The 24,218-nt window shown below is 40.3% G+C and overlaps 1 protein-coding gene across 4 annotated transcripts in view; it reads left to right on the top strand.

The window, feature by feature from the left end:
- LOC147677997 (meckelin-like) overlaps nt 1-24,218 on the top strand; it is a 275,453-nt gene that overhangs the window by 120,119 nt on the left and 131,116 nt on the right. For all 4 annotated transcript variants that reach the window (XR_015302475.1, XR_015302474.1, XM_086945878.1 and 1 more), the window contains exons 12-15: nt 2,455-2,587; nt 16,178-16,289; nt 17,098-17,191; nt 21,277-21,333. Coding sequence is in view for 2 of the 4 variants with exons in the window: in XM_086945878.1 (XP_086802004.1) it covers nt 2,455-2,587; nt 16,178-16,289; nt 17,098-17,191; nt 21,277-21,333 (396 nt within the window). In the remaining 2 variants the exon portion in view is untranslated. The remainder of the gene's footprint in view (nt 1-2,454; nt 2,588-16,177; nt 16,290-17,097; nt 17,192-21,276; nt 21,334-24,218) is intronic.

Raw genomic sequence — 24,218 nt, 5'->3', positions numbered from 1 at the left:
CCCTGCCCCTCCAGCACATCTGGAGTGGCTGCATCCCTCTGCTCATCCTGGAGAGCGATTCATACCAGCCCTGTGCTGGGGTACATTTCTGACCCTTTCCAGGGTGAAATCCTTATGTGAATTCCTGGCAGTCATAAAAGGGTAAATGTGATCATTAACCTATGGTTATAACCAAATTTAAAGTAGGGCCCATCATCTAGATAACTCAATTTAGTTTCCAGAAGATGACAGCAGCTTGAACATTGTCTGTCCCTGTTAAATCCCAGAACATGGGAGAAAACACATGGACATTTATGAAAAGTGGGGAATCACCTTCGTAAAGAATTACTTACTCTTTAAGATGAGAGCCACATGGAGGAAGGAATGCAGTTGCTACAGTTGATGAGAAAATTTTTCTCTTGTCTGATCTAAGCTGTGGCCCAATGACGAGGCCTAAGGAGCTACTGGATGCATGCAAAGAGCAGTGAAGACTGGCAGGCAATACCTCACTAGACTTAGATGAGAGAAACATCTGTGATTTCAGAATGGTGTTGAAAAAGAATGTATGGGGAGATTGATATGAGGCCATGGGTTGTTGGCATGTTTACCTACCACCCACGTTTCCATACTATTATGATATTGTCTGCCATGATAGCTGCCATTCCACACTGCCAGCTTTACACATTCCATTGTACCTTTTGATGTGTTCTCCTGGGAAGAAATCTAGGACAGTTTTATATGTATGTATATTTGCAGGGTGCTTGTGTTGTGCAAATCTAATCATAACGCGATGGTCCCCCGTGAATGGCTGTGGAGGGTACAGATTTGTTTTCTTTGCAGAAAAAGGGTCGCTCTTCAAGAGGCGTACGGTGCTAGGATTGTGGGAGCTGTTCCTTTTTGGATTGAAGTCTTACTGCAAATTTCCACGATAAAAGTTCATAATTACTAAAACTGCGTTGAATATGACACAAGGATAAAGTTAGAGTTTTTTATTGTTGAAATTGTAATGCTGTAAGCTTTGATAAAAAGACTGAAACACAAACTGAAAATGCTTTTAGTTTGTCAATAAATATTGAGCGGATTTAAACTCCGTGCTTTAGTGTAACTGGTGGTTGCAGGTGAGGACTGGGTTTCATTTTGCATCATCAGACTTAAAACCAATAACAAGAGTGATAAAGGCAGAGAAGTGGGTGTGGACAGAGGTAGAATAGGACAGAAGAATAGTAACAATGGTTGAAAGCAGGGATGAGAAAGAACCCGCAAGAATGTTTTGAAAGGTCAGGGAGTGCATGAACATGGCATGAGTGGAATCAAGATGAGACAGACTTGGTAGTCTGCAACCCCGATTTTTGGCAGCGCCCGTGGTGTGCTTCATTTGGCAGCGCCCGTGGTTTGCTTCATTGGGCGATGCCAGTGGTGTGCTTCATTGGGCAGTGCCAGTGGTGTGCTTCATTTGGCAGTGCCACTGCCAGCGGTGTACTTCATTCAGCAGTGCCAGTGGTGTGCTTAATTCGGCAGCGCCAGCAGCGTGGTTATTTCGGCTGGTGTGCTTCATTTGGCAACGCCAATGGCGTGCTTCGTTTGGCAGCGTCAATGGTGTGCTTCGTTTGGCAGCGTCAATGGCGTGCTTCATTTGGCAGCGTCAATGGTGTGCTTCGTTTGGCAGCGCCAATGGTGTGCTCCGTTTGGCAGCGCCAATGGTGTGCTACGTTCGGCAGCGCCAATGGTGTGCTACGTTCGGCAATACCTGTGACTTGCTTCCTTTGGCAGTGCCAATGGTGTGCTTCATTTGGCAGCGCCAATGGTGTGCTTCATTTGGCAGCGCCAATGGTGTGCTTCATTTGGCAACGCCAATGGTGTGCTTCATTTGGCAACGCCAATGGTGTGCTTCGTTTGGCAGCACTAGTGACTTGCTTCATTTGGCAGCGCCAATGGTGTGCTTTGTTTGGGAGCGCCAATGGTGTGCTTTGTTTGGGAGCGCCAATGGTGTGCTTTGTTTGGGAGCGCCAATGGTGTGCTTCGTTTGGCAGCGTCAATGGTGTGCTACGTTTGGCAGCACCGATGGTGTGCTACGTTCGGCAGCACCAGTGACTTGCTTCATTTGGCAGTGCCAATGGTGTGCTTCATTTGGCAGCGCCAATGGTGTGCTTCGTTTGGCAGTGCCAATGGTGTGCTTTGTTTGGCAGCACCAGTGACTTGCTTCATTCGGCAGCACTCGTGGCACGCTTCAGGGAAAAACTTTGGGCCATGGCATCTACTTGTTTACAAATTAAGCAGTGTTTAAACTACACTAGTTACAAATCCATCCTGGTCTCAATACATAATTGCATTGGGAACAAGTGTAAAATGCACACTACATTACCTATGTTTTTAAAGGCTTGAAACTGTGTATAGGAAGCATATCTTTTTGATTTTGTTCTTGGGGGTTTTGAGGTGATTTAAATGATGCTCACAGTTGTCTGCTTTTTTCCACAGTGTACAATAGCGGTGTCCAGCTTGCTGCAGCGATTCCCAGAGCCTGTGTTTTATCAACCATACCTGCAGTATGGAGGCAGCGGTGGGACGACCATGTTGTGGCCCATTCCGGTACAGAACATGAACACACAATGTAAGATTATTCTGGCCTAACATGCCATGTCTCATTGTCTTGTGTATGTATATGTCTATGTTTCCATTGCCAAGGAAACATAGACATATACACCCACTATTGGAAGCCACACTCTTGGAAGTGGGCTAATCGAAAAAGTGTCACAGTTCAAAAGTATGGTGGCATGCATCGTCAGTTATTACAACATTGAACGTCTCCGCCATTCGCTTATGTGTTACGAGCTGACAAAGGCAAATGGCCAGTTCAAAGCATCAGCAAGTGTTTGGACACAACGAGGAAGGTCTTTAAATCCCAATTGAACTAGCCCTTTGCCACGTGACAATAAGTGATGTGTATATAAAAGTTTCAGGCTTTAGATTGTCATTCATTGCATGCACGTTCAGCGATTACAACGTCACAGAGGAGAAAGCCCTGAAATGGGGGGTACCACAGGGCTCGCCATTGAGCCCTACCCTTTTCAATATCTATATGGCACCACTGGCATTTCTAGTAGAGTTGTTTGCCATCAAAATCGTCTTGTATGCAGATAATACACAACCGTTGTTGTCTTACACGGGGGACTTGGCCTCTGCTAAACAAACATTTTAACTGTATCTGGTAGCAGTGATGGATTGGGTTAGATCCACTCTCCTTCAGTGCAACCCGGACAAAACAGAAATGCTGCTGTTTGGCCCTGATCTTTTTCCGGAATCGACAGGTGACTGGCCAATCATTGGAGTTCCGATCCTCTACCCTTTCAACCGCCTCCACCCCAACCCTTTTCTCTCCCTCTCACCCGAATTGATAGGAACCTGGGTGTTATGTTTGATAATCTGCTCTCTTTTAAGGCCCAGATACAACTGTGGTGAAATCGTGTCTCTGGATCCTACGAATGCTGAAGATATTCCTTGATCTCCTGCTATGGGAGGCATGGATAACATTGGTTAGAACATTGATTTTGGAAAGCTTGGACTGCATCAATGTGCTTTACCTAGGGATTCCAGAAAATCTCTTGGACCTCTTGCAGATGGTGTGGAACATGGTAATCCAACTGCTGTTTAAATTGCCTAAACGTTCTTCCATGACCCACTTTAGGGAACAACTGCACGGGCTGCTAGTCCAAAAGAGAGTGAGATTTAAAGCCTTAAAAATTGCAGATTGTGCCTTTTACAATACTGGACCCAGATATTTGAATGAGAGGATCTGTGAATATTGCCCGATTAGGGCCCTGGAGTCCAGGATTGCATGGATTATTGCTTTCCCTCGTTTTAGAAGGAAGTTGCGGTGGATGCCTCCTTGGTGGTACTGGTGGTGAAGCTGTGGAACCAACTTTGACTGCATCTAAGAACCCCTCCCCATGAAGCAAACTTCCAAAAAGGCTTGAAGACCCATTTTTTTAGGCTATAGGTCTGCTCACAGTCTCGTTTCTGACGTAGAGTCGAGACACTCATTGAGTAGCTGTGCGCCCTATAAATCAATCATTCATTTATTCTTTCATTTTAACAAGTAGTGAATTATAAGGAAAATATCTTAATGGTCACAACATTAAACTCCAGCCAAGGATTTGGTGTCTCTAGGTGTCTAGGAGAAAAGGAGCTTATGAACTGTGGAGAATACCCAAAATATATATCTTTTTCATTCTGGCAGACAACATGGCTGTCTTAACAATGAGGACTATGGGGTTGGTCACTGAGGCCTCATGCTTTTCAGAGCTCTACTCTCCTACAACATATTTTATTTCATAAATGGACATACCCATAGATGGTGCCAAATGACATAGCTATCATATTTGTTTTTCCCTGGAGGACCTAATTTTTATTAGGACTCAGCTAGACAGCGCATGTGCTTCTCGAAGAGACAGTTGTATTCATTATGTAGGCTTCAGCTCATCCATAAGCTTCCCATTTGCTGGCTCCATCATCACCCTCATATTCTTTCTCCCCACTTGCATGCATCATGCTTCTTCTTGTTTTTAGCCCTTCCCGAGAGCATGGACAAAGCACTACTATCCATTTGTCATGTGGCCGATGGGTATATTGTCAACCGTACTAAGATAGCATAAATCCTGCAGCCATGTTGCCGCTTTTTTTTTGCAAGACTCTGTTTATGCCTTTCACATGAGAACTGTTTGCTGTATTTGTTCTCTGCTTGTTCCTGGAGTTTAGTCTGAATATGTGAGCAAGGTTGATAAACAATGCCCCTTGTTATTCTGTTGTGGTCAAGCCCCATTACTTAGACAAAACACACTAGTGCAGCTGCTGCTGGAAGCACGTACTTTGATATTACAGGTATACATGTTTAGGTAAGACACACTTGGAGAGAGGTCTTTCTAAGGAGAAGAGAAGCACGCACCTACAATGTAGAAATACGATCTATGGTCTAAGTTATGGGGACTGCTGACAAAGCCCAGAGATCTTCTATTATATAATATTATTCCTCTGGCCAAGGAGAGGGAGGTTAGACACTATAGTACTTTCTCCATAGTCTATATAAGAATACATCTCCCTTCATGATCTATGGCCTAGCTACAATGCTAAAGATATTCATGCTATGCATTTTTCTGCTTGTTGTGGCACGCATACTGCATGTTAGAACACGTTAGTTAAAATAAACATTTTGAACTATATTCATGTCTCAGTCAGATCTTATTGTGGACAGGTATGAGAGTGCGATTGCAAAGTTGTGTCTTGTTACTGCGATTCCTGATAGATACAGGAATGTTGTGCTCTGGGGTGTCTAATCATTTGCCTCTCTGAATGTGTAGGAGGGTGAGTGAGACACTATAGCTAGTCTGGCCTGGGCTCATGGTTACTAAGGCGGTAGGAAGGCACAGTCCCATAATCCTGCACATAGTTCTGTGTATGTGCAGAATCCCTGCAACACATTCACTGCTCCTGTTTTATGACCATTTTAGTACTTACATTGGTCTTTGTTTATGAGCACTACACATGAGCGCTTGTGTTTTCACTTATCCATTCTCCGTTTGCTGTTGTCTTTTTCAATATTCTTCTGAGAGCACCATTTCTGTAAACAGGCTGTAACTCATGTTTATAAGTGTGTGCAGTGGAAAAGCTTGCCTCCTATCTTGTTAAACGCTTTCCTCTTTACTTTTCCCATATGCTTCTTTTTATTAGCACTGGGGGAGGATGTGGCATAACTGCTTGATTAGCCTACTTTGAAGCTGGTGAGATGGTTACCAGCCTTCACGACAAGCTTGACATCCTGTGATTCTGTGCAAATTCTGGCTTATTTTATGCTTGCAATGCTTGCTGATTGCCACCACCCGTATTTTTTTTCACACGACAAGTGAATTGGAAAATTTTGCATTATACTTTGTTAAAGCTTTCCTCTGTGCTGTTTCCCTGTGCTCCCTTTTATAAACATCGGGAGAAGACGCGGAGTCTCTACTTGAGCGGCTGACTTTGAAGCTCGGAAACCAGGTTTGGGTCTCTGCGCCGGCTCAACATCCTGTGATTCTAGGCTTATCACTTTCTATGATCCCAAAAAATGAATGAATGCGATTGGTAATCATGTACAGTGTTCCGATACCTTTCGGTCAAGTTTGCGCTATATAAAACTGCAAAAAACAAAAGGTAGTTTCTTGCTGAATACTCTGGAATGCTTTTTAAAATAGACATTTTATTTTTTGTAACGATTTTGCACTTAGAAAATTATTACTCACATTGATGATTACATTTTGGATTATATGAAGAAGAAATGGGTAGACGCTATTGTCTCTTCTCCTGCTATTGGTTAAAAAAATGGTGTAGCTATATTTTTTGCAAGAAAACTACACTGTCAAATTTTGAGTAAAACGTCTGATAAGGATGGTAGATATATTCTCGTTAAAATTAAAGTTCATGACTCAATTCTATTTTTATTAAATGTTTATGGTCCTACAGCAGATGACCATATTTTTTGGTCTAATCTTACCACAGAGGTTCTTATGGTTGGTAATGTGCCTTTAATTGTCGGAGGTGATTTTAATGTTATTTTTGACCCCTTATTAGATAGATTATCCCATATTAAATTTCACCCTTCTAAAGTTTATTTTGCTTTCAAATCATTTATTCAAGCCACTAAGTTAGTTGTTATTTGGAGATTGCATTTTCCTACAGAAAAAAGCTTCACATTCTTTTCCAATCCACATAATTTTCGTTCTAGAATTGACTGTTTATTAGTTTCCAGGCAACTAATTACTTCAATTACTACTCCTATTATTGGTAACATTGACATCTCAGATCATGCTAGGTTTCTTTAGTTTTAAATTTGGAATCCACTTTCACTAAACAATCCAGATGGCGAATGAATACTGGTATAATTTTAAATGAGTATAACAAACCAACATTTTTAGCTGCTATACAGGAATATTTTTTACTCAATCCTGAAGGTTCTACTTCTATGATTAACAGATGGGATGCTTTTAAAGCTTATATTAGGGGTGTAACAATATCTATTATGCCCCATGAAATGAAATGAAAAGAGATTTTGTAGAGCACAAACTGCCACTCCTGACTGAGTCTCCTGGCGCTATAGGCAACAACAGATCAAGTGGATGACATAAGCCTAAATTAGCTTTTGGCAGCAAGCACCTGATAGACCAAACATCCACGTCTTTAACAGTTTTCTGAACTGCCCTCATGTTTCACGGCTCTAAGCTCCTTAGGCATACGGTTCCAGGCTTTTGCTCCCAAGACAGTCGCTGATATTCTGCCTCTAGTGGCTAACCTGAATGCTGGAACACTGAGCAGATTAGCATGGTTCACATGTATATAGCTATTTCTCATAATGAAATTGTTAATGGATTTTTGAATTTCTATTCTACATTATATAATAAACTTGATTTCAATGATGTTTCTTTAATTGATTCATTTTTACATTTATGTCAGTTACCCAAGATTTCACAAACAGATAAAATTGGTCTTGATGCACCTATTACCAAAGATGAAATTTCAACTGCCATTAAATCTCTTAAAAAGAATAAATCTCCTGTCCCTGATGGGATTCCAGTGGAATTTTATAAAGAATTCCAATCTCACCTTTTACCATTCTTATTCCAACTTTTTACATTCTTTAGTACCACAGGAACAACTTCCGGTTCTTTTACAGAAGCCTTAAATATTGTTCTTCCGAAACCAGATAAAGATCCTACTCTTGTATCCAATTATCGTCCTATATCCTCAATTAATCAAGATGGTAAATTATATGCTAAAATACTTGCTACTAGATTAGGCCCAATATTAGATTCTATTATACACCCTGCACAATCTGGATCTATGAAAAATAGATACTCTGCAAATAATACATGAACATTAATGCATATTATTGAACAAAGTCCTACTCTAACCTTACCTTCGGGTATTCTAGCCTTAGATGTTGAAAAAGCATTTGATAAGATCCATTGGCAATTTTTATTTCATACGTTATCATCATTTCATTTTGGGGATACTTTTATACACATGATTGCTGCTTTATATTTTGCTCCTACTGCTAGTTTATTTAATAATGACCTAGTATCCACTCAATTTTCGCTTTTTAGAGGTACAAGACAAGGTTGTCCTCATTCTCCTCTTTTATTTTTAATTGGCATTGAACCTTTTCTTTCCTCTATAAGAAAATGTGATACTTTTAAGGGAATAATTATTAAAGATGTTATTGTTAAAACTCTTGCTTATGCGGATGATGTGCTGTTATTTATTAGTGACCCTATTTCTTCCTTTCACTCAATATTGGATATTATCACAAAATACTCTGCAGTCTCTGGTTACACTTTAATTACCAATAAAACAGAATTTTTTCTGTTAAATGTTTATTGTACTCCGGATATGCTTCCCATGCCGGGAATTGTTTGGCAAAAGAATAAGTTAAAATATCTTGGTATTTTATTTTCTTCTTCCATAAAATCTACAATTAACGTTAAATAGTGATCTCATCATCAATTATATTAAAAACAAAACATCTAAATGTCATCATTACATCTTTTGTGGTGGGGTAGATTGGATTCTATCAAAATGACTATAGCTCCTAAAATCTTTTACACTCTTGCCATGATCCCTACTCAATTTCCATTAAAGTTTTATAAGGATGTTGATAAATTGTTGCAAAGGTTTTAGGGAGCAACAAATCTCCTTGAATTAGTTATAAAATGTTAAAAGTTCCTAAATGCACTGCGGGATTCGGTATCCCTGATTTCTTCCTTCATCATAAAGCCTTTATGTTAAAACAAAGTTCATTATGGTTTAATCGACCCTTGTTAAATAATCCCCCTTTGTGGCTCTGTATTGAGAGAGCTATAGTACATCCATTTCCACTATCTACTTTATTATCTATGTCTAATAATACTACTTTTCTCCACAAATCAGTTGTTATTAAATCTACTAAAATGTTATTTAATGATCTTGACTTACTTTTTCTTTCTCCAATGAATGATACTGAAGAGTTCTCAATGTGGTATAGTAATGTTATTAAATTAAATAGGAAGGTTAATTTCTGGTTTTCATGGATTGAAGCTGGTATTTTTTATCTCAAAGATATCTATACTTATATGCTTTTATTTCTTTTTAATTGTTACAATTAAGATTTGGCTTAACTACATCAGATTTTTCTAAATATCAATTTTTGTGTAATTCAATCTTAGATTCCTTCCCCAATGTTATTCCTTCTAATGTTGCAGCTGACTTATCTATTTATATTCAAACGGTTTCTCTTCCATCTCATGGTGTTTCCATTGTATATAAAAAACTATCAGATACATTAGGTAGTAATATAGATATGCTTTTAAGTTTTTGGAATGTGGAACTGTCACTTTCTTTAGCTGCTGACACATGGAAAGATATTTGGCTACCTGTTTCAGTATACCAAACCAACTCTTATATTCTATTTAATCGTTTATGGGCTCCATTGCGCCTATTTCAAGCTAAACTTATACCCTCTGCAGATTGTTGGCATTGTAAAATACGCCCAGGTACATTACAACATATGCTTTTAGATTGCCCGTTAGTTTTAAAATTTTGGTCTGAAGTTTGGGATATCATAAAAAAGATTTTGAACATTCATATAAATGTTTCATACCTATTAATTATTTGTAAATCTGTTATTCTTTCACCACAATTACACGAGTTAGAAAGTAAACTATTTAATTTCTTAATTTCTGCAGCATTAAAATCCATCACTTTTTGTTGGAAAGATGTTTCTAAATTATCTGTAAATGCTTGGTGGTCTTGGGTTATCTTTACTAGAAAAGGGGCTCAATTATCCATGAATGGGATTAATCATAATTCTATATCTTATCAATCTTTTTGGTTACCTGTTGATATATATTTATCTTCTTAATGTTGCGATTCCGAATTTCCTTTGGATTTTGTCACATATAGATTAATTTTTTTATTATAAGATCTAGTAGCTCTATTGTTATTATCTGCAATAACTATTTTACATGTTCCCTTTTACCTTCCCCCTTTACGTTAATTTGAGTATGTTAAAATTCTTTACATACTATAATTTGTTAGATCAATTTATGAATTGTTGCATAAGTATTTTTCGCCAAATTGTAATATTGTTTGTTGTCTATACTCAAAAATTTCAATAAAATATTTTGAACTTAAAAAAGAAAATTATTACTCACCCAGTTAATTCACACATTCACATCTATAGCTATTCTACAGGCTCAGGCTTCATGCTTGTTAACTTCTCTTTCAGCCATGCTGAACAGCAGACATGCTGCAATTCAGCATGGCTAAAAGACATTTATATTTACCACGCCAATAGCTATAGGATTGCCGAAATCTATTTGCTTTGTCAATGCTTGTTATACTTAAAGTCCGATGCTCATGGTGCATGGCAAAACCAGAAGCAGCCACCTGTGGTGCCCTGCTTCAAGTATAATCACCCATGCACCTCAAAAACATTTGACAGGCCTGTTAGGTAGAACAGCAGATTCCCACTCCAAGCAGAACACTTGTGCCTGAAATTCTCTTCACTTGCGAACGTCACAACAGTGTCTTTAATATTTCAGGAGTATGGCTAAGTACTTTTCAAACACAAATAATTGGAATCCTGATGGATCATCAAACACAATAGTAAAATATACATGCCTGTAACTAGAATAAGCACATTCTTTGCTGGATATTTATTAATTATGGAGGTTTACATTTTAAAGGTTGTTTGAATAAATAATACTGGTTCTGGAAAATCTGAAGAAATCCAGTCAGGTACAAATGTGTTGGTAGTCTGTGTTTATCAACAAATACTTTTATACCTCTGCTTTGAGAAGTTCATGATGTAGATAGGAATTATGATTTGCGTAGTAACTGAATTGTCAAAAAAATTGGAATATAGGCTGTGATGGCATTGCGGCCAATGGAATGCCTTGACGATACTTTGTGTGGCCAAACACAAGTACATCTTTCTGCCTCAGTGCACTGCTAAATTGTCATGGTGGTTGCAGGTGGGGTGCACAGTGGCTTATTTTTTCAGTTACACAATCATTAATCACCCCAAACTTGGGGTGATTAATGATTGTGTAACTTAATTTGACCTTCAACTCGAGCACCTGCTTTACTTTATCTATTAGTGCTTCCTGTTGAAGCTATTTGCAGCTATTTTAGAATGGCGCTGGCAGCTTGCCGGCGCCATTCTAAGTGGGGCTGAGGGCAGAAGGGCACAAAAATGGGACAGAGGGCAGAAGGGGACAAAAAATGAATGGGGCAGAGGGCAGAAGGGCACAGAAACAAGTGGTACAGAGGGCAGATGGGCATAAAAAACTAGAGGGTGGCAGTGATTAACCAGGTAAAAAAAACGCGAACTCGCAAAGCGCCTCGCGAACACCCGCGAACACGCAAAGTGCCCCGCGAACACCCGGGAACTCGCAAAAATTAAAAAATCTGCAAATTTGCGAATTTTGCGGATTGCGAATTCGCAAATCCGCAAATTCGCGGATTGCGAATTCGCAAAATTCGCCCATGCTTAATCAATTCAGTGAAAGTTGTATTTTTTTATTTTTATAAATTTTGATATAAAATAAGTTATTTTTAAAATATTGATCTAAGCACGTATATACAATGTTCACTTTAATGCGCTTTTACACACAGAGGTTTTCGAAGTGTGAAAAGGCATGTATAGCATGCAGTTATTTGCATTTGGTTTCTGGAGACCTTTGAGACTTAGGCTGGGAGGGAGCCACGGTCCAAAGTACCACCAGCAGTTACTCGTTACCTTTACTGGGCGGTGTTTTTGCAGAGTTGATGGTCTGGTTAGGAACTGTGCGCTATGTCGGTTGAAAGAAGGGAACCATTTAGAACATGCTGCAGAGAGGTACTTGGGTACAAGTCCCGGTGTTCCCAATGGGGGGATCGGGTCACAAGGAACGTGGGGAAAATGGTGCCTGGGTGCAGAGTGGAAAGGCCGGTTGAGCTCTGGGCACCTTAGAACCTTGCGGTCGCCTGTCTCTCCAGTTGAGGATGTGAAATCAACTGGGCCACTCTGGAAGATAGCTGCAATGTCTTGGAGTCACTGGAGACCCAACTGGACTCTCACAGTCTCTGCTTGCTGCAAGGGGTCCGTTACCCTGAGTATTCGTCCTGTGCAGCTATGGTCGATGGTGATGTCCTCTCACTTATTGAGTAGACAGATCTGACCTTTAGGAGCACAGGGTCCTCTTCTTGGAATGCTTCTGTGTCGGCCTGGCTCAGAAGTGGAAACTCTGCAGCCCAGACTTTGCGTTTTAGTGCCTTCGGACTGCAGTGGAGTAGCTACTCTTCTCCAAGAGAAATTGCATGGTGAATTGCGAAGGCTGGCAGTCTCCTGGGGTTCTTGGAAGCTGGTCGGCTGCAGGACAAGTCACTGGGTCATGACTACCAAGACTTAGTGCGGCAGGCAGGGTCTGGTGACAAAAATGGACAGCAGTCTTCAGTTCTTGCTTTATCTTGTGGCTCTCAGTGTCCTTCTCTTCTTAATCCACTGAATCTAAGTTCCTGGTGTCAGGGGTGTCACCCAAATACTCAATTTAGGGGTGTTACGGGGAGTGAGAGGTAGTAGCCAATAGGCTACTTACCTTTTGGGTGTCTATATCCTCTGTATGACCACTTCCTATGGGAAGTGGACATAACCCTGACCCAGAGGGCCTAATTCAGGGAAACCTAAGACGGTGGAATTTGTAAAGTTGTTCCCCCATCAGGTAGCCCACCTTAGGGGTGGTACTAGCTTGAGAGGGGGCACGCTTCCTGACAAACTAATTTTCCCCGCTTGACCTGTTGCCAAATGATTGTGTAACTGAATTTGAGCAGCACCTGCTTTACTTTATCTATTAGAGCTTCCTGTTGAAGCTGACTTTTGTAACTATTTTAGAATGGCTCTGGCAGCTTGCCGGCGCCATTCTAAAAGAGTTACAAAAGTCAGCTTGTACTTTTGACCCAATCCGTTCCACTCGCGGATTTTGCGGGAAATTTGCGAATCTCGCGGATTGCGAATTTACCTAAAATCCACAAAATCCGCGAGCGGTACGGATTTTCCGCCCATGCTTAGAATTGATCTTGGATTTATTTTGAGTATGTGCCTCATTTATTACCTGTGTGTGTGTCAACAAATGCTTAGCAATACCCTCTGATAAGCCTAACTGCTCGCCTACAGCACGACAGAAGAGAGTGTCTGGGATATCGTTTGTGCCTCTGTAAACCCACAGGGGTTTGCCTGGACTCCTTACACGCTATTAATTACTGTGAAAATGTATATTGCTTAGATTTAGGCTCACTCATAACAAGGCTACCAAGGTGAGATATGAACTGGTTTGGACCCAAGGATATCTTCTTCAATAACTAGGTGCCAGTGATAAATCGTAAAGTCTGGAATCCTAAAAAGTGTTATCAAACCCTTACCCACTAACCTAGATGGCGTGCTTCATCATCAGGTTTCACCCACCCTCTCTTAAACAGCATCTTCCTTACACCCAAATGTTAAAGGTCAAAAGAATTGTCTCTGGTTCCAACAGAGCACACATACAACTTGAAGAAATGACCCTTAGAATCAAAGCCTGCGGATATCCTGATCAGATCTTGACACAAGCCACCAACCGCTGTGCACTTAAACCCAGATCTGAACTATTATCTACACAATACAAACCAACAAAGAATCTAACTACAGTTGTCGAAATATTCCACTATGAGCACAGCCTACAAACAAATTATCAAAAAGCATTGGTAAATTCTAAAATTAGAAGAAGATTTTAATCACATTTTTGATCAAGAACCTACCTATGCTTACACCAGGAGTAGACACATAGGTGAACTTCTAAAACACCAGGGATCACTAACCACAAGACCAACATTTTCTGGCACCAAACCATGTTGGAACTACAACAACTGCAACAACATAATTAAAGGATCTTATATCTACCACCCAATGAAAGGTCATAAAATCAAATTTAGAGCAACAGCAACTTGCGATTCATCTAACGTCATTTATGCATTCAAATGCCCATGTGGCAAGATCTACATAGATCAGACGGAAAGAAAAATCAAAATACGCTTGAATGAACACAAGTCAAACATCAGGACTTAACAAATGAAATCGACAGTGGCTCAACATTTTGTGGAAGCAGGACATAACATTAGCCAACTGATATACTGTGTATTAGAATGTGTAGAAAACGTGAAGGTAGAGATAACCACAACTTTATACTACAGCGGGAAAACCTTTGGATTACCCTCCTTGATTCCATGAAACCACATGGTCTCAATGACCGTATGGAATTCAGTTGCTACTTATAAGAGACCTTTGTTCACCGACTGGTATCATCAGCCCTGTTCTTTACTCATTAATTGTTAATAAGTGTTTATTTTATATATTGCATATACTTTTTTCATCTATCATTAATATTTGTTATTAATGTATGATACACCTTTGTGCACCTCAATATGCGCGAAATACATATCATGCGCAAAATACACATCACATACCAAACCGCTGGTTTATAACTTTATTTAACACAACAATGCATGCAACAACAATTGTTGTTGACATTCTAGTCTCTTGTTGATGGTACTGAATAGGCATCGCGCTTGCGTCATTTAAACACACCCCCAACGAACTTGTTCGCCACCCTACGAGACCGGTTACGGAGAGGACAGCACCACGCTGCGAAAGGCGTTTATACTTTAAACACCGCAATTCACTGGTAAGCATTATTGCAGCACGGTAACCAGCCTGTATATGTAACTTCCTCGATCCATCAGCACACAGTGCGTTAACCGTCAAACCTATGTTAGTGCACGTCGGAACCTACCACATGCGGCATTTTTAAAGTTTCGAGTGCGCATTTGCATTCCACAAAACACTACCCACTATAGCTAATAGATTAACAGCAGTAGTTGCCATCTCACGCTAAATCCCCGATGTATAAATTGCGCAGCTACTATGCACCACTTATTGAGATTAACAATTCAGTAATAAGAATAGCTATGCTAATGTTGACCAGTAGTATTTGATCCTACAACATTAGGCTTTAGGTCCGTTCACCTTTATATTTATATTTATAAACACTTAACCTTCACGAAGACAGCACTACCGTTTATTACGACCAATTTTTCACAACTAACGTTTCACCGCCATCGTTATTATCATATTTCTTTTGGAGCACAATCACTTTGGATGTTAAAGAACCTACAACCTTTGTGACTTCTTTATGTTCATAAAGAGTTCTTGATAACACCATATCATTGTTTTCAGAGAACCCCCAGATGAAGGCATTTTTTGCCGAAATGCATTGGGATGTATAAATAATTGTTAAGTTATATACAGTGCACTCTAGGATGAAAATATACTAAGGAATTGAAAGGGCGTTATTCAACATAACTGTGACGCAACAGTTTACATAAAAACGCATTTTGAATACCAAGGAGTGTGTTCACACTAAGCTTTATTGACAAACCTGAAGAAACATTTTTTAGAAAGGACCATATACCTGTTGCCTAGGGGACATTCCCTATATCCATAGGGATGCACCGTCATTTATCATCGTCAGGTTTGTCACGTTCACCTGACAGTTTTGAGGGGGGGCGAACAGCCAACCTGTCTGAATGGCAGTGAGCTCTTATGAGCCCTAAATCTAAGAGCTTGCTGTTATTCAGACAGGAAGACTGTTCACTCCCTTACAAAAGTGTCAGGCGAACATGACAACCCGGATGATGCACGCCACCTAGATTGGTAGGTGAACATTTGTCAAATCTGTTTTTAAGATTCCAAACATTGCGATTTAACACTGACACCTAGTTATTGAGGAACATATCCTTCAGTGTGACCTAGTTGGACTCGGTAGTCTTGTTAAGATTTTGTCTTTTCGACTAGGTAGGATTCTACCCTGGTTTGTCCTGACCACTCCTTCCTGTTGAGTATAATGTAGGTTTTATTAAGGCTCACCTGCCCATTGTTCCTCTTCACTGTTGACTTATAAATAGAAGTACCTGTCTTGGTCATAGCTACAGCTTAGATTTTTTGTGGGTTTAGATCTTTCTTCTGCTTTTGTCCTTCGTACCACCAATGTTGTTTTGTTCCGCATTTACAAAATGCTCAAGCTGCCAATAAACAATTATCTAGATAAATAAATACATGTACTTTCAGCTGGAAGACAAGCTTTGACAAGGTTCTTCTTAGTTGATGGAATTTCAGGAAGGACAGGAGATTTGAACAACCCGCCACCAACAGTAACCATCGCAACAAACCTAGTCTTAAGGTAAGAGTTCCAGAAAGAAATAGGACCACAAACCTTTTGCAATAACAGTGGTGATGGCATTGATGTTTATCTCACTCAGTATTTTTTATGGCTCACTGTCTGATAATTGTAAGCTAAATAGCAGGCACATCTACACTTCCTGTTTTCTCACGTGCTAAATTCTGTAGCTGTGTCTCTGGTCTCCCACTGTCCCCTGCACGTCTACAGTTCTTATTATCCTTGGTACTGTGCTGGACTGTCCGGTACTAGTGGACCCTTTGTCTGTTTGTGCACACTGCTCCTAAAATGCGGTCACTAAATATATGTCCATGCTCCCTTGCACCTGATTCACTACAGTGAACAGAAAACCCTCTGCTCTGTCTCTGTGTCTGTGCACACATACTCTCTCTTCCTAAAGTAGGCATCTCCACGTTGCCCATGTTCATTCCATGTTTAGGTGAAACTGTGAAGACATTGTCTACATTTCTCTTGAGCATGTGAGTTAGAATGAAAAAGGTGGGAGGTACAACATTCACAATGTTTCATTACAGAACTGTGGCTTAAGGACACTTCCTATTTGCCTACGCTGGTACTGCCGCCCTTTTACACAAATGTGCCTACATCACGAGTGGGGTGCTTATAGAGCATTACTGTCAGCAGACCACGCCCACGAGATACTCTCAGCATGCTCTGTATTCTAAGACAAGAGTGATATCTTTCTAAAATGCATGTAATCCTAAACTTCAGATTTATGTTTTGGTGACTGCATCAGATGTGCCATTGTAATCCTGTCTATTACATTTTTTCTAATTGCTTTTCATTTATATAGCATCTACTTGCCCATGCCAACCACTTCCAGAACTGATCCTCCTTTCATGCTGCTTGTGAACTATGAAAAAGTTAATAACAACACCTCAGCTCAGGTACGTTCAGGATAGCACAGTGGTCTTTCCGTTGCAGCTGTTTACTGAGTTAAAGATACACAAATGACTGAGTTGCCTACAGTGTTGTGGAATATTTTATGCACCCATTTACTTTAGGAAGATATTGATTGACTGCTAGGGAACCTCGAAATATCCTGTTCTTTGAGCAAGATAAACTTTCTTCGTACAATGCACTTTGCTAAACCTGTTGACCCATAGATCAGCTCACTGTGTAGCCCCATTATATATTTCATTCATGTTTTTGTAAACACCTATCACCCGTTGGCATGTATCCTACAGTGCTATCCAAGAGGGGTCGTAGATCCACAGGGGTGCAGCTGTGATAACAGTGACGTCTAAATTTGCTGTGTTTCCAGGAGTGGAAGGAAGGTGTTGTATACTTCATCAATCAGGATGGGAATGTGGCAGCTGTTAATTGGATATACCCTTGCACTCCTGTGTTATTAGCTATTTTTGTGTTTGTTGTGTGCTCCTGGGTGTGCACTCCGTTGTGCACAAATGTTAACTAGAATATGGAATACTTTTATGACAATATTGTTGTGGTTTAAATTTATTATGCATCCTCATGTATTGAACATAAATATTTAATTTATAGATAAATGTTTCCCTGATGAAGGCTGAAATCAGCCGAAATGCTTTGGAAGGAGAATTAACATGAATTTAATCATCACAAGGATTTGTAAGGAAGGGTGATAAATAACTCTAGAATATGAGAAAACAAGAATGAAAAAAAAAAAAATCAATTAAAAGGATGTCTACTCTTTTTTTTGGAATAAGGATTGAAATAAACTTTATAGCCCTAAGGGGAAGTAAGCTGTGACCAGGGGACGTCCCTCAATTCTAGGGGCACGTATATTCTGTGGCAGGCGTAACAATAAACAATATGCTTGGAATGAATCCAGATACAATTACATGGTACCTCCCTGTGCCTTTCTTACCTTTCATCCTTGACAAAGGTTGCAACTCATTAAAGACCTGTTGGAGAAACCATCATTTTCAGAAGAACAGACAGTTGGTTAGTGGCTGATGCAGCTGATCTTAAGCATGTGACTGAGATCTGAGTATCATGGTGAGAGCTATTGCTGACGCAAAGGGGATGGGCCCGTTTCCTACTACCCTGCAACTGACATTTTTAGGGTGCTTATTGAATTAGGTTCTGTTCAAATTCACAATTACAATGCAACCCATTTGGTCACACAGTGAAGCTCAGACTCGAGGAGTAGGATTAAGTATGATTTGATTACAAATTCAAAGCCAGAGTAATATAAATAAGTCTAAAAAACCTTGCCTAGTAATACAAATTATCAAAGGGAAACCAAAATGGCGCACAGCGTTGATCTTCAATAACATGTAACAAATGAGGACTTCAGTTGCAATAGTGCAAAGTATAAGACAGACAATATGGCGGTGATATTGAATGTTTCATTCCTCCTGCCTAGAATGCATGAAGAAGTCTAATTCCTCCAGCTAACCTAAACTAAAGCATGCTGAAGGAAATCTCAATTAGACCCATAAAATACAACAATGTAATTAAAAGTATTGCATAGCATAAACCACACATAAGAGTAGCTCATAGAGGTCTGTACCACTCTTAGTCTGAAAGGAATCTCTGAACAAAGCCAAAGAACATTGCCTAGCTATACCCACAAGATACCCTTCTAAATTGGTGCCAAAGGTCCAATTAGCGACCACCTTCAAACAGTGCTGTCTTGGAAGACACACTCCTAACTCTTCTTTCATCCACATATTGGAAGCGACCTTGGGTTCCATCTCTTCATTCCGCACAGATAGTAGTCCTCCCTTCTGCTCGTTAATTTTTATCACCCTCAACTCCCTTCAGGCTTGCCTACCTTTTTCTCACAATGAGCCTTTATCCATTCATTAGATCATTGTACCAGGCAACTGGAGAGGGAAAAAACACTGCGCCAAAGAAAACATTTACACTGAAGGCTAAACATTGCAAAACCCAAATGCTTAAGGCCTTTGGTGAGGTTAGCAAAGCTAAGATTTCAGTACACGTTGTAACTCCATAATATAGATACATAGACAGGCACCTTATAAGTGTAAAATGCAATTCTGATGGATACATGGTCCAGCATACAGTGAAAACAGGATACCTTAAAGTACATATAGAATTCATGAAGATAAATTAATGTCATTAAAACGCACATGTATAAATATACATGAAAACTGCAACTCGTCACTGTAAGAAAAGCATTAGTGTGCATACATATTTAACTGTCAAGATTACGTCAAATACACTTTCTATATGGGTTTAAGTTCACTTCACTTCATTAGTCACATTATAGCACATACATACTCAGTCACTTAAAAGATGTGTATGTGGCATAATCAATAATAACGAGGGTGGAGCCAAAATGATGCTGCTCCTGTATCAGAATGTGCTTCTGTGCCAAGAAAAGCGAAGACGTAGGGGAGTTGGTGTGCCACTCATCATACCTCAGTCTGAAGAGGAAGGCTTTTAGTTTTTTATAGAAACTCTCCTTCTAGTCTCAAATCATCAGGGAGAGTGTTCTAGAATAAGGAGCCTTGTAGATGAAGGTATAAGTCTCTGATTCCTTTGAACTTTGTTGAAACAATAGTGAGACTAATGGAGTTTTCACTCTTAGATATCTAGATCTGTCATAAAAACTGAGAAATTAATAAATAATTATTTGCCATTGCCAGGAAGTGCCCTGTTTGTGAGGCATCATTTCTTAGATTGTGTACTTTGGGATTACCAAAAAGAGCTATCCCGCTTTATAAGACGTATTCTTCCAATTTCAAGTATGGTGAGGTCCTCAGAAAGAAGATGTAATCATTTTGACAGCCAATGGCTTTTAGAATCCTGGACAGATAACTCTAATGTGACCCTTGAGTAAATTGTATGTGTGCTAGCATTTGTGGGAAGTATAAATGCCAGATACTCAGTGGTATATTGGCACGGATGCCATTGAGATTCCGATCAATACCATGTAAGAGGTAGGGCAGCATGAGAGTGATTGATAAAGTCCACAGTTTTGGTGCCAAGGCTCCTGGTTTGGTAAGATGCAGAGACAGTTATGAGTCTTTGCTTCATGGAGTGCGTTTGCCGAAGACATTTAGGAAGAACGAAGTTTTCAGGAAGCTTTCCTATAGTTTCAGCGAGAAAGGAAGCGAATGCCAGATGGTATGGCCCGGAGTATAAGGCATATTCCTCAAGTAGGTTAGATTACAAGCTCGAGAATGAAAGTAGAGTCTTCGGGAAATAGAAATGTGGTTGCCTGGGAGAGCAGTTGCCGCACTTCAGGGCTGTCCTTAGTCATAAGCAATATAAGGGAACCACTGCAATAGCTGGCACTCACATGAGAGAAGTCCCACCTCCTAGGCAGGGACTACAAACAGGCACCAATGTACCTGCTTCAAAAAACAACTTGTGAACATTGCAAAGCTGATACAAATCTGAAAAACATTTGATGTTGCACCCCCAGGATTCTGGGCTGTTTGGAGTTTGATGTAGAATTTTTGCTCGATGTACCGCTGTGGATGGCATTACAATCATTTGAATGCAGGGACTACAAATACCAATGTGATTAAGTGGGGGAGAATGTTATAGACAGATGATAGAAGATGCTACTGATGACCCAGTTAAGCTAGGCAATGACTTTTGTACATATTCGAACTCCTAACTTAGACCCAGTTGAATTAAGATTTAAGTTGTGTAAAAGTTGTAGTAATGCACTAATCATGATATATACAGGCTTTGATGTGGAAAATAGGAGGCTTGTGGAATAAATATTGTAATATTAGAAAAATAAGGTTTAATCAAATATTTTGAAAATTCTTTGATTTTTGTTATGCCACACTTGTGTATTGTACATATTATGCACATTACAGAAGTGTATAGTGAGGGAAATTGTCTTAATTTACAATGTAGATGAATGTGTGCTTTGCGTAGCTTATTGTGGGCTGTCTATGACAAATAGAGTAGACTTTTTCTCTGACACAAAGTTTTTAAAATAACAAAGAGTTTACTTTTAATAACCCATTCCCCCTTGCACTTTTTTTTATTTTTTTAAATGCAGGTGGCGTTTGCCGTTGCATATTCCCAGGCATCAGGAAACTACAAACTAAACACAGATGTGAGTATTGTTGTGTTTCAATTGGCATTTATCTGTGTCATCTTACCTGGCTGCACTTCCCCTTTAAAGGCATATAAGAAAATTAGCCATTCGACCTTATATGGAGTATACTAAAGACTAACAGCCATATTCATCAATCTCCCGTTTTGCGAGGCCCTAATAGCGAATTATAGCGATTCGCTTTTAAGGACTCGCAAAACGGGATTCATGTAGGATTAGCAAAAATTATTGTGATTCCTTATTTGCGATTAGCAAATTGCTAATCGCAAATAAGGAAAAACTCCCCATTCATTCCTATGGGCCAAAAGGCCCATAGGAATGAATGGGGAGTATTCCTTATTTGCGATTAGTAATTTGCTAATCGCAAATAAGATTGCGATTTGAAGGGTGCCAGGGGTGTCCAAAGGACACCCTGTAGCACCCCTCAAACGCACATTTGAACAGGTGTTGCGCACACACATGTCCAGAGGACATGTGTGTGTGTAACATGCAAAAGAAAAAAATGCACTAAAGTGCTTTTTACTCTTTTTTCGCAATTTACCACGAAGTCAGATTTCGTGGTAAATTGCGACCAAATATTGCGAATTCGCAATTTCAAAATGGGTGATGAATTGGATTTAAGGAATCTCTATTAGAGATTCCTTAAATCCAATTCCTCGCAAATATGCGATTTCGGTAATAGCGATTTTTGCATTTGGGATGATGAATCCCAAATGCAAAAAACGCACTCGCAAACGGCCAGATTCTCAGAATCTGGCCATTTGCGAGCGCAATTCAGGTTCATGAATATGGCTGTAAGGAGTCTAATGGAAGCTTTCAATTTTCAGTTGTATTATACCAAAATAGTTTGTCATTTAGCTTGTCTGTTTCTCAAAAGCCATTTTTATGCAACAAAGACTTTCCTCTCTAATACCACTCTCCGCCCGCCATCGCATAGGCAAAAGGGACCGCCCGCCATAGGTGCGGCGGTCCCGCAATACAAAGTACGATGCGCCCGCCACACTGCTGGGCACATCTCGTATTTGTACATTGCGGCGGGCGGCAGCACCCGCCACAATGTAAAAAGACATGATTTGCATATGTATGTACAACATGACAGGCAGCACCCCACCTCCCGGGGACCCGCAACGGGCCCCCAAAGGCATTTACCACCTGTCTTTTTGCGGCAGCATCGCCGCCAAAAAAGACAGGCATTCTAATGCCCACGGCAGTGCCTGCACGGCACCGCCGCCATAGCCCCATTGTACCGTGTCCCGCAAGGCGGGCGGAAAAGGACTGCCTTGCGGGACCATGGCGGACGGTCTTTCCGTCCTCCCCGGTATCTTTCCCATTCCCACCACCATCCTAATTTGGCGGTGGGAATATTCAGGGTGATGGCAAGCGGTCCGTCCCCGCCGGGCCGGCGGACCTCACCGCCGGCTCGGCTGTGGCGGACCGCCCGCCATCGTAATCGGCCCCTAAGTTCTTGGATATATGTCGGATTCACAACTTTTATTTTCCCTCCTGAATTCAACTTTGCTACACAGACAATGCACTGCTGGCAGCCACAAATAACAGTTCCTGATTCACAGGGCCAAAGTCTGTAGGCAAGTACACCCTAAGATGGAATTTGCTGCCACAGAAAATCTGCTACCATAGCACATATTTTCAGTACTACATTTAAGGGTATGGTGAGAATATGGGTATTCCTGAGAGCACAGGGAAGTAAAAATTTGAAAGGCGGAAAACACGCAGAATCTATAAATGGATGGGATGGGATGGCAGAAGGCATACAGGGGCTACTCCCTCCAAAATGTGGTGCTTGGGGTCATTTGGGGTCAATCATAATGTGGCTGTGGAAACTGGGACACATAGGACCCTCTGCATGCTTGATTCATAATTTAGAGAGCAACCACAGGCTTGGCAAGGTGTCAGTAAGGTGTGGTGGGGGGTGGGGGGTGATGGGGCAAGAGCTCAGAACTCAAAAGTCCACTAACAGATACAATAGAATATTGCCTAGGCCAGTGCTTGTCTTTTATGTAACTAGAAATTACTTTCATGACACTGTTCAACTAAATACTACACAATTCAATGAAAACAACATGCATCTTTCAAAATTAAGTTGCACTAAACAGTAAATTGCTATACTACTTTCTTTCCAGGAGACGCGTTTGGAGAGTGGTGGAGAATGGAGGCGTGTCCTACTATCAGATCTCAGCTATCCTGTTGTATGGGACTTACTGGAAATAATAGGAGGGGTAGTTGACTTCCAAGGACGTCCTTCAGGCCAACTCCCTCTCCTGTTACGTCCAGTAATTCCAAAACAGTAGGAGTGCTGAGCAGTTGTCAGAGCCATTCCCTTTTCTCTACCACTCTGCAAACATGCCTCCTGGCACACAACTAGATGGGGACGAAGTCCCTTTGGCTCCAGAAGGACCTAGGGGGCCAAGAAGCGATGTCACTGACCATCTCATGAGTGATGTAATATGCGAGGTCATAAGCAGTGCATTGCGGGGGCATAAGTTATAATTAACTTAGCTAACTATAATGGTTGAATTTCTCTGGTTTTGTAGGAGTACAATCTGCCCCTAATTATAACGTCCCTGTAACCTTTATTTTTATAGTGAATATATATATATATATATATGTATCCTTTGCAGGTCTGATGAAAGAGGCATACATGTTTGTAGATATTATATTTCATTCTCTCTCTGTGCAAGGCAGCAGTGGCTGCTGAAACGTGTAGATGTTATCCTCGTTATAATTAAAAGCACAAAAGTGTCTTTAACTTTACCTGGAGTGCTTGATGATTATTTCAGATCTATGAGTAATCTTATATTGGATATATATATATATATATATATATATATATATATATATATATATTTATATATATTTATATATAT

Source organism: Lissotriton vulgaris, chromosome 12, assembly GCF_964263255.1.
Source record: "Lissotriton vulgaris chromosome 12, aLisVul1.2, whole genome shotgun sequence".
In the NCBI taxonomy this organism is placed as follows: domain Eukaryota; kingdom Metazoa; phylum Chordata; class Amphibia; order Caudata; family Salamandridae; genus Lissotriton; species Lissotriton vulgaris.
This window is presented reverse-complemented; position numbering and strand designations above follow the sequence as displayed.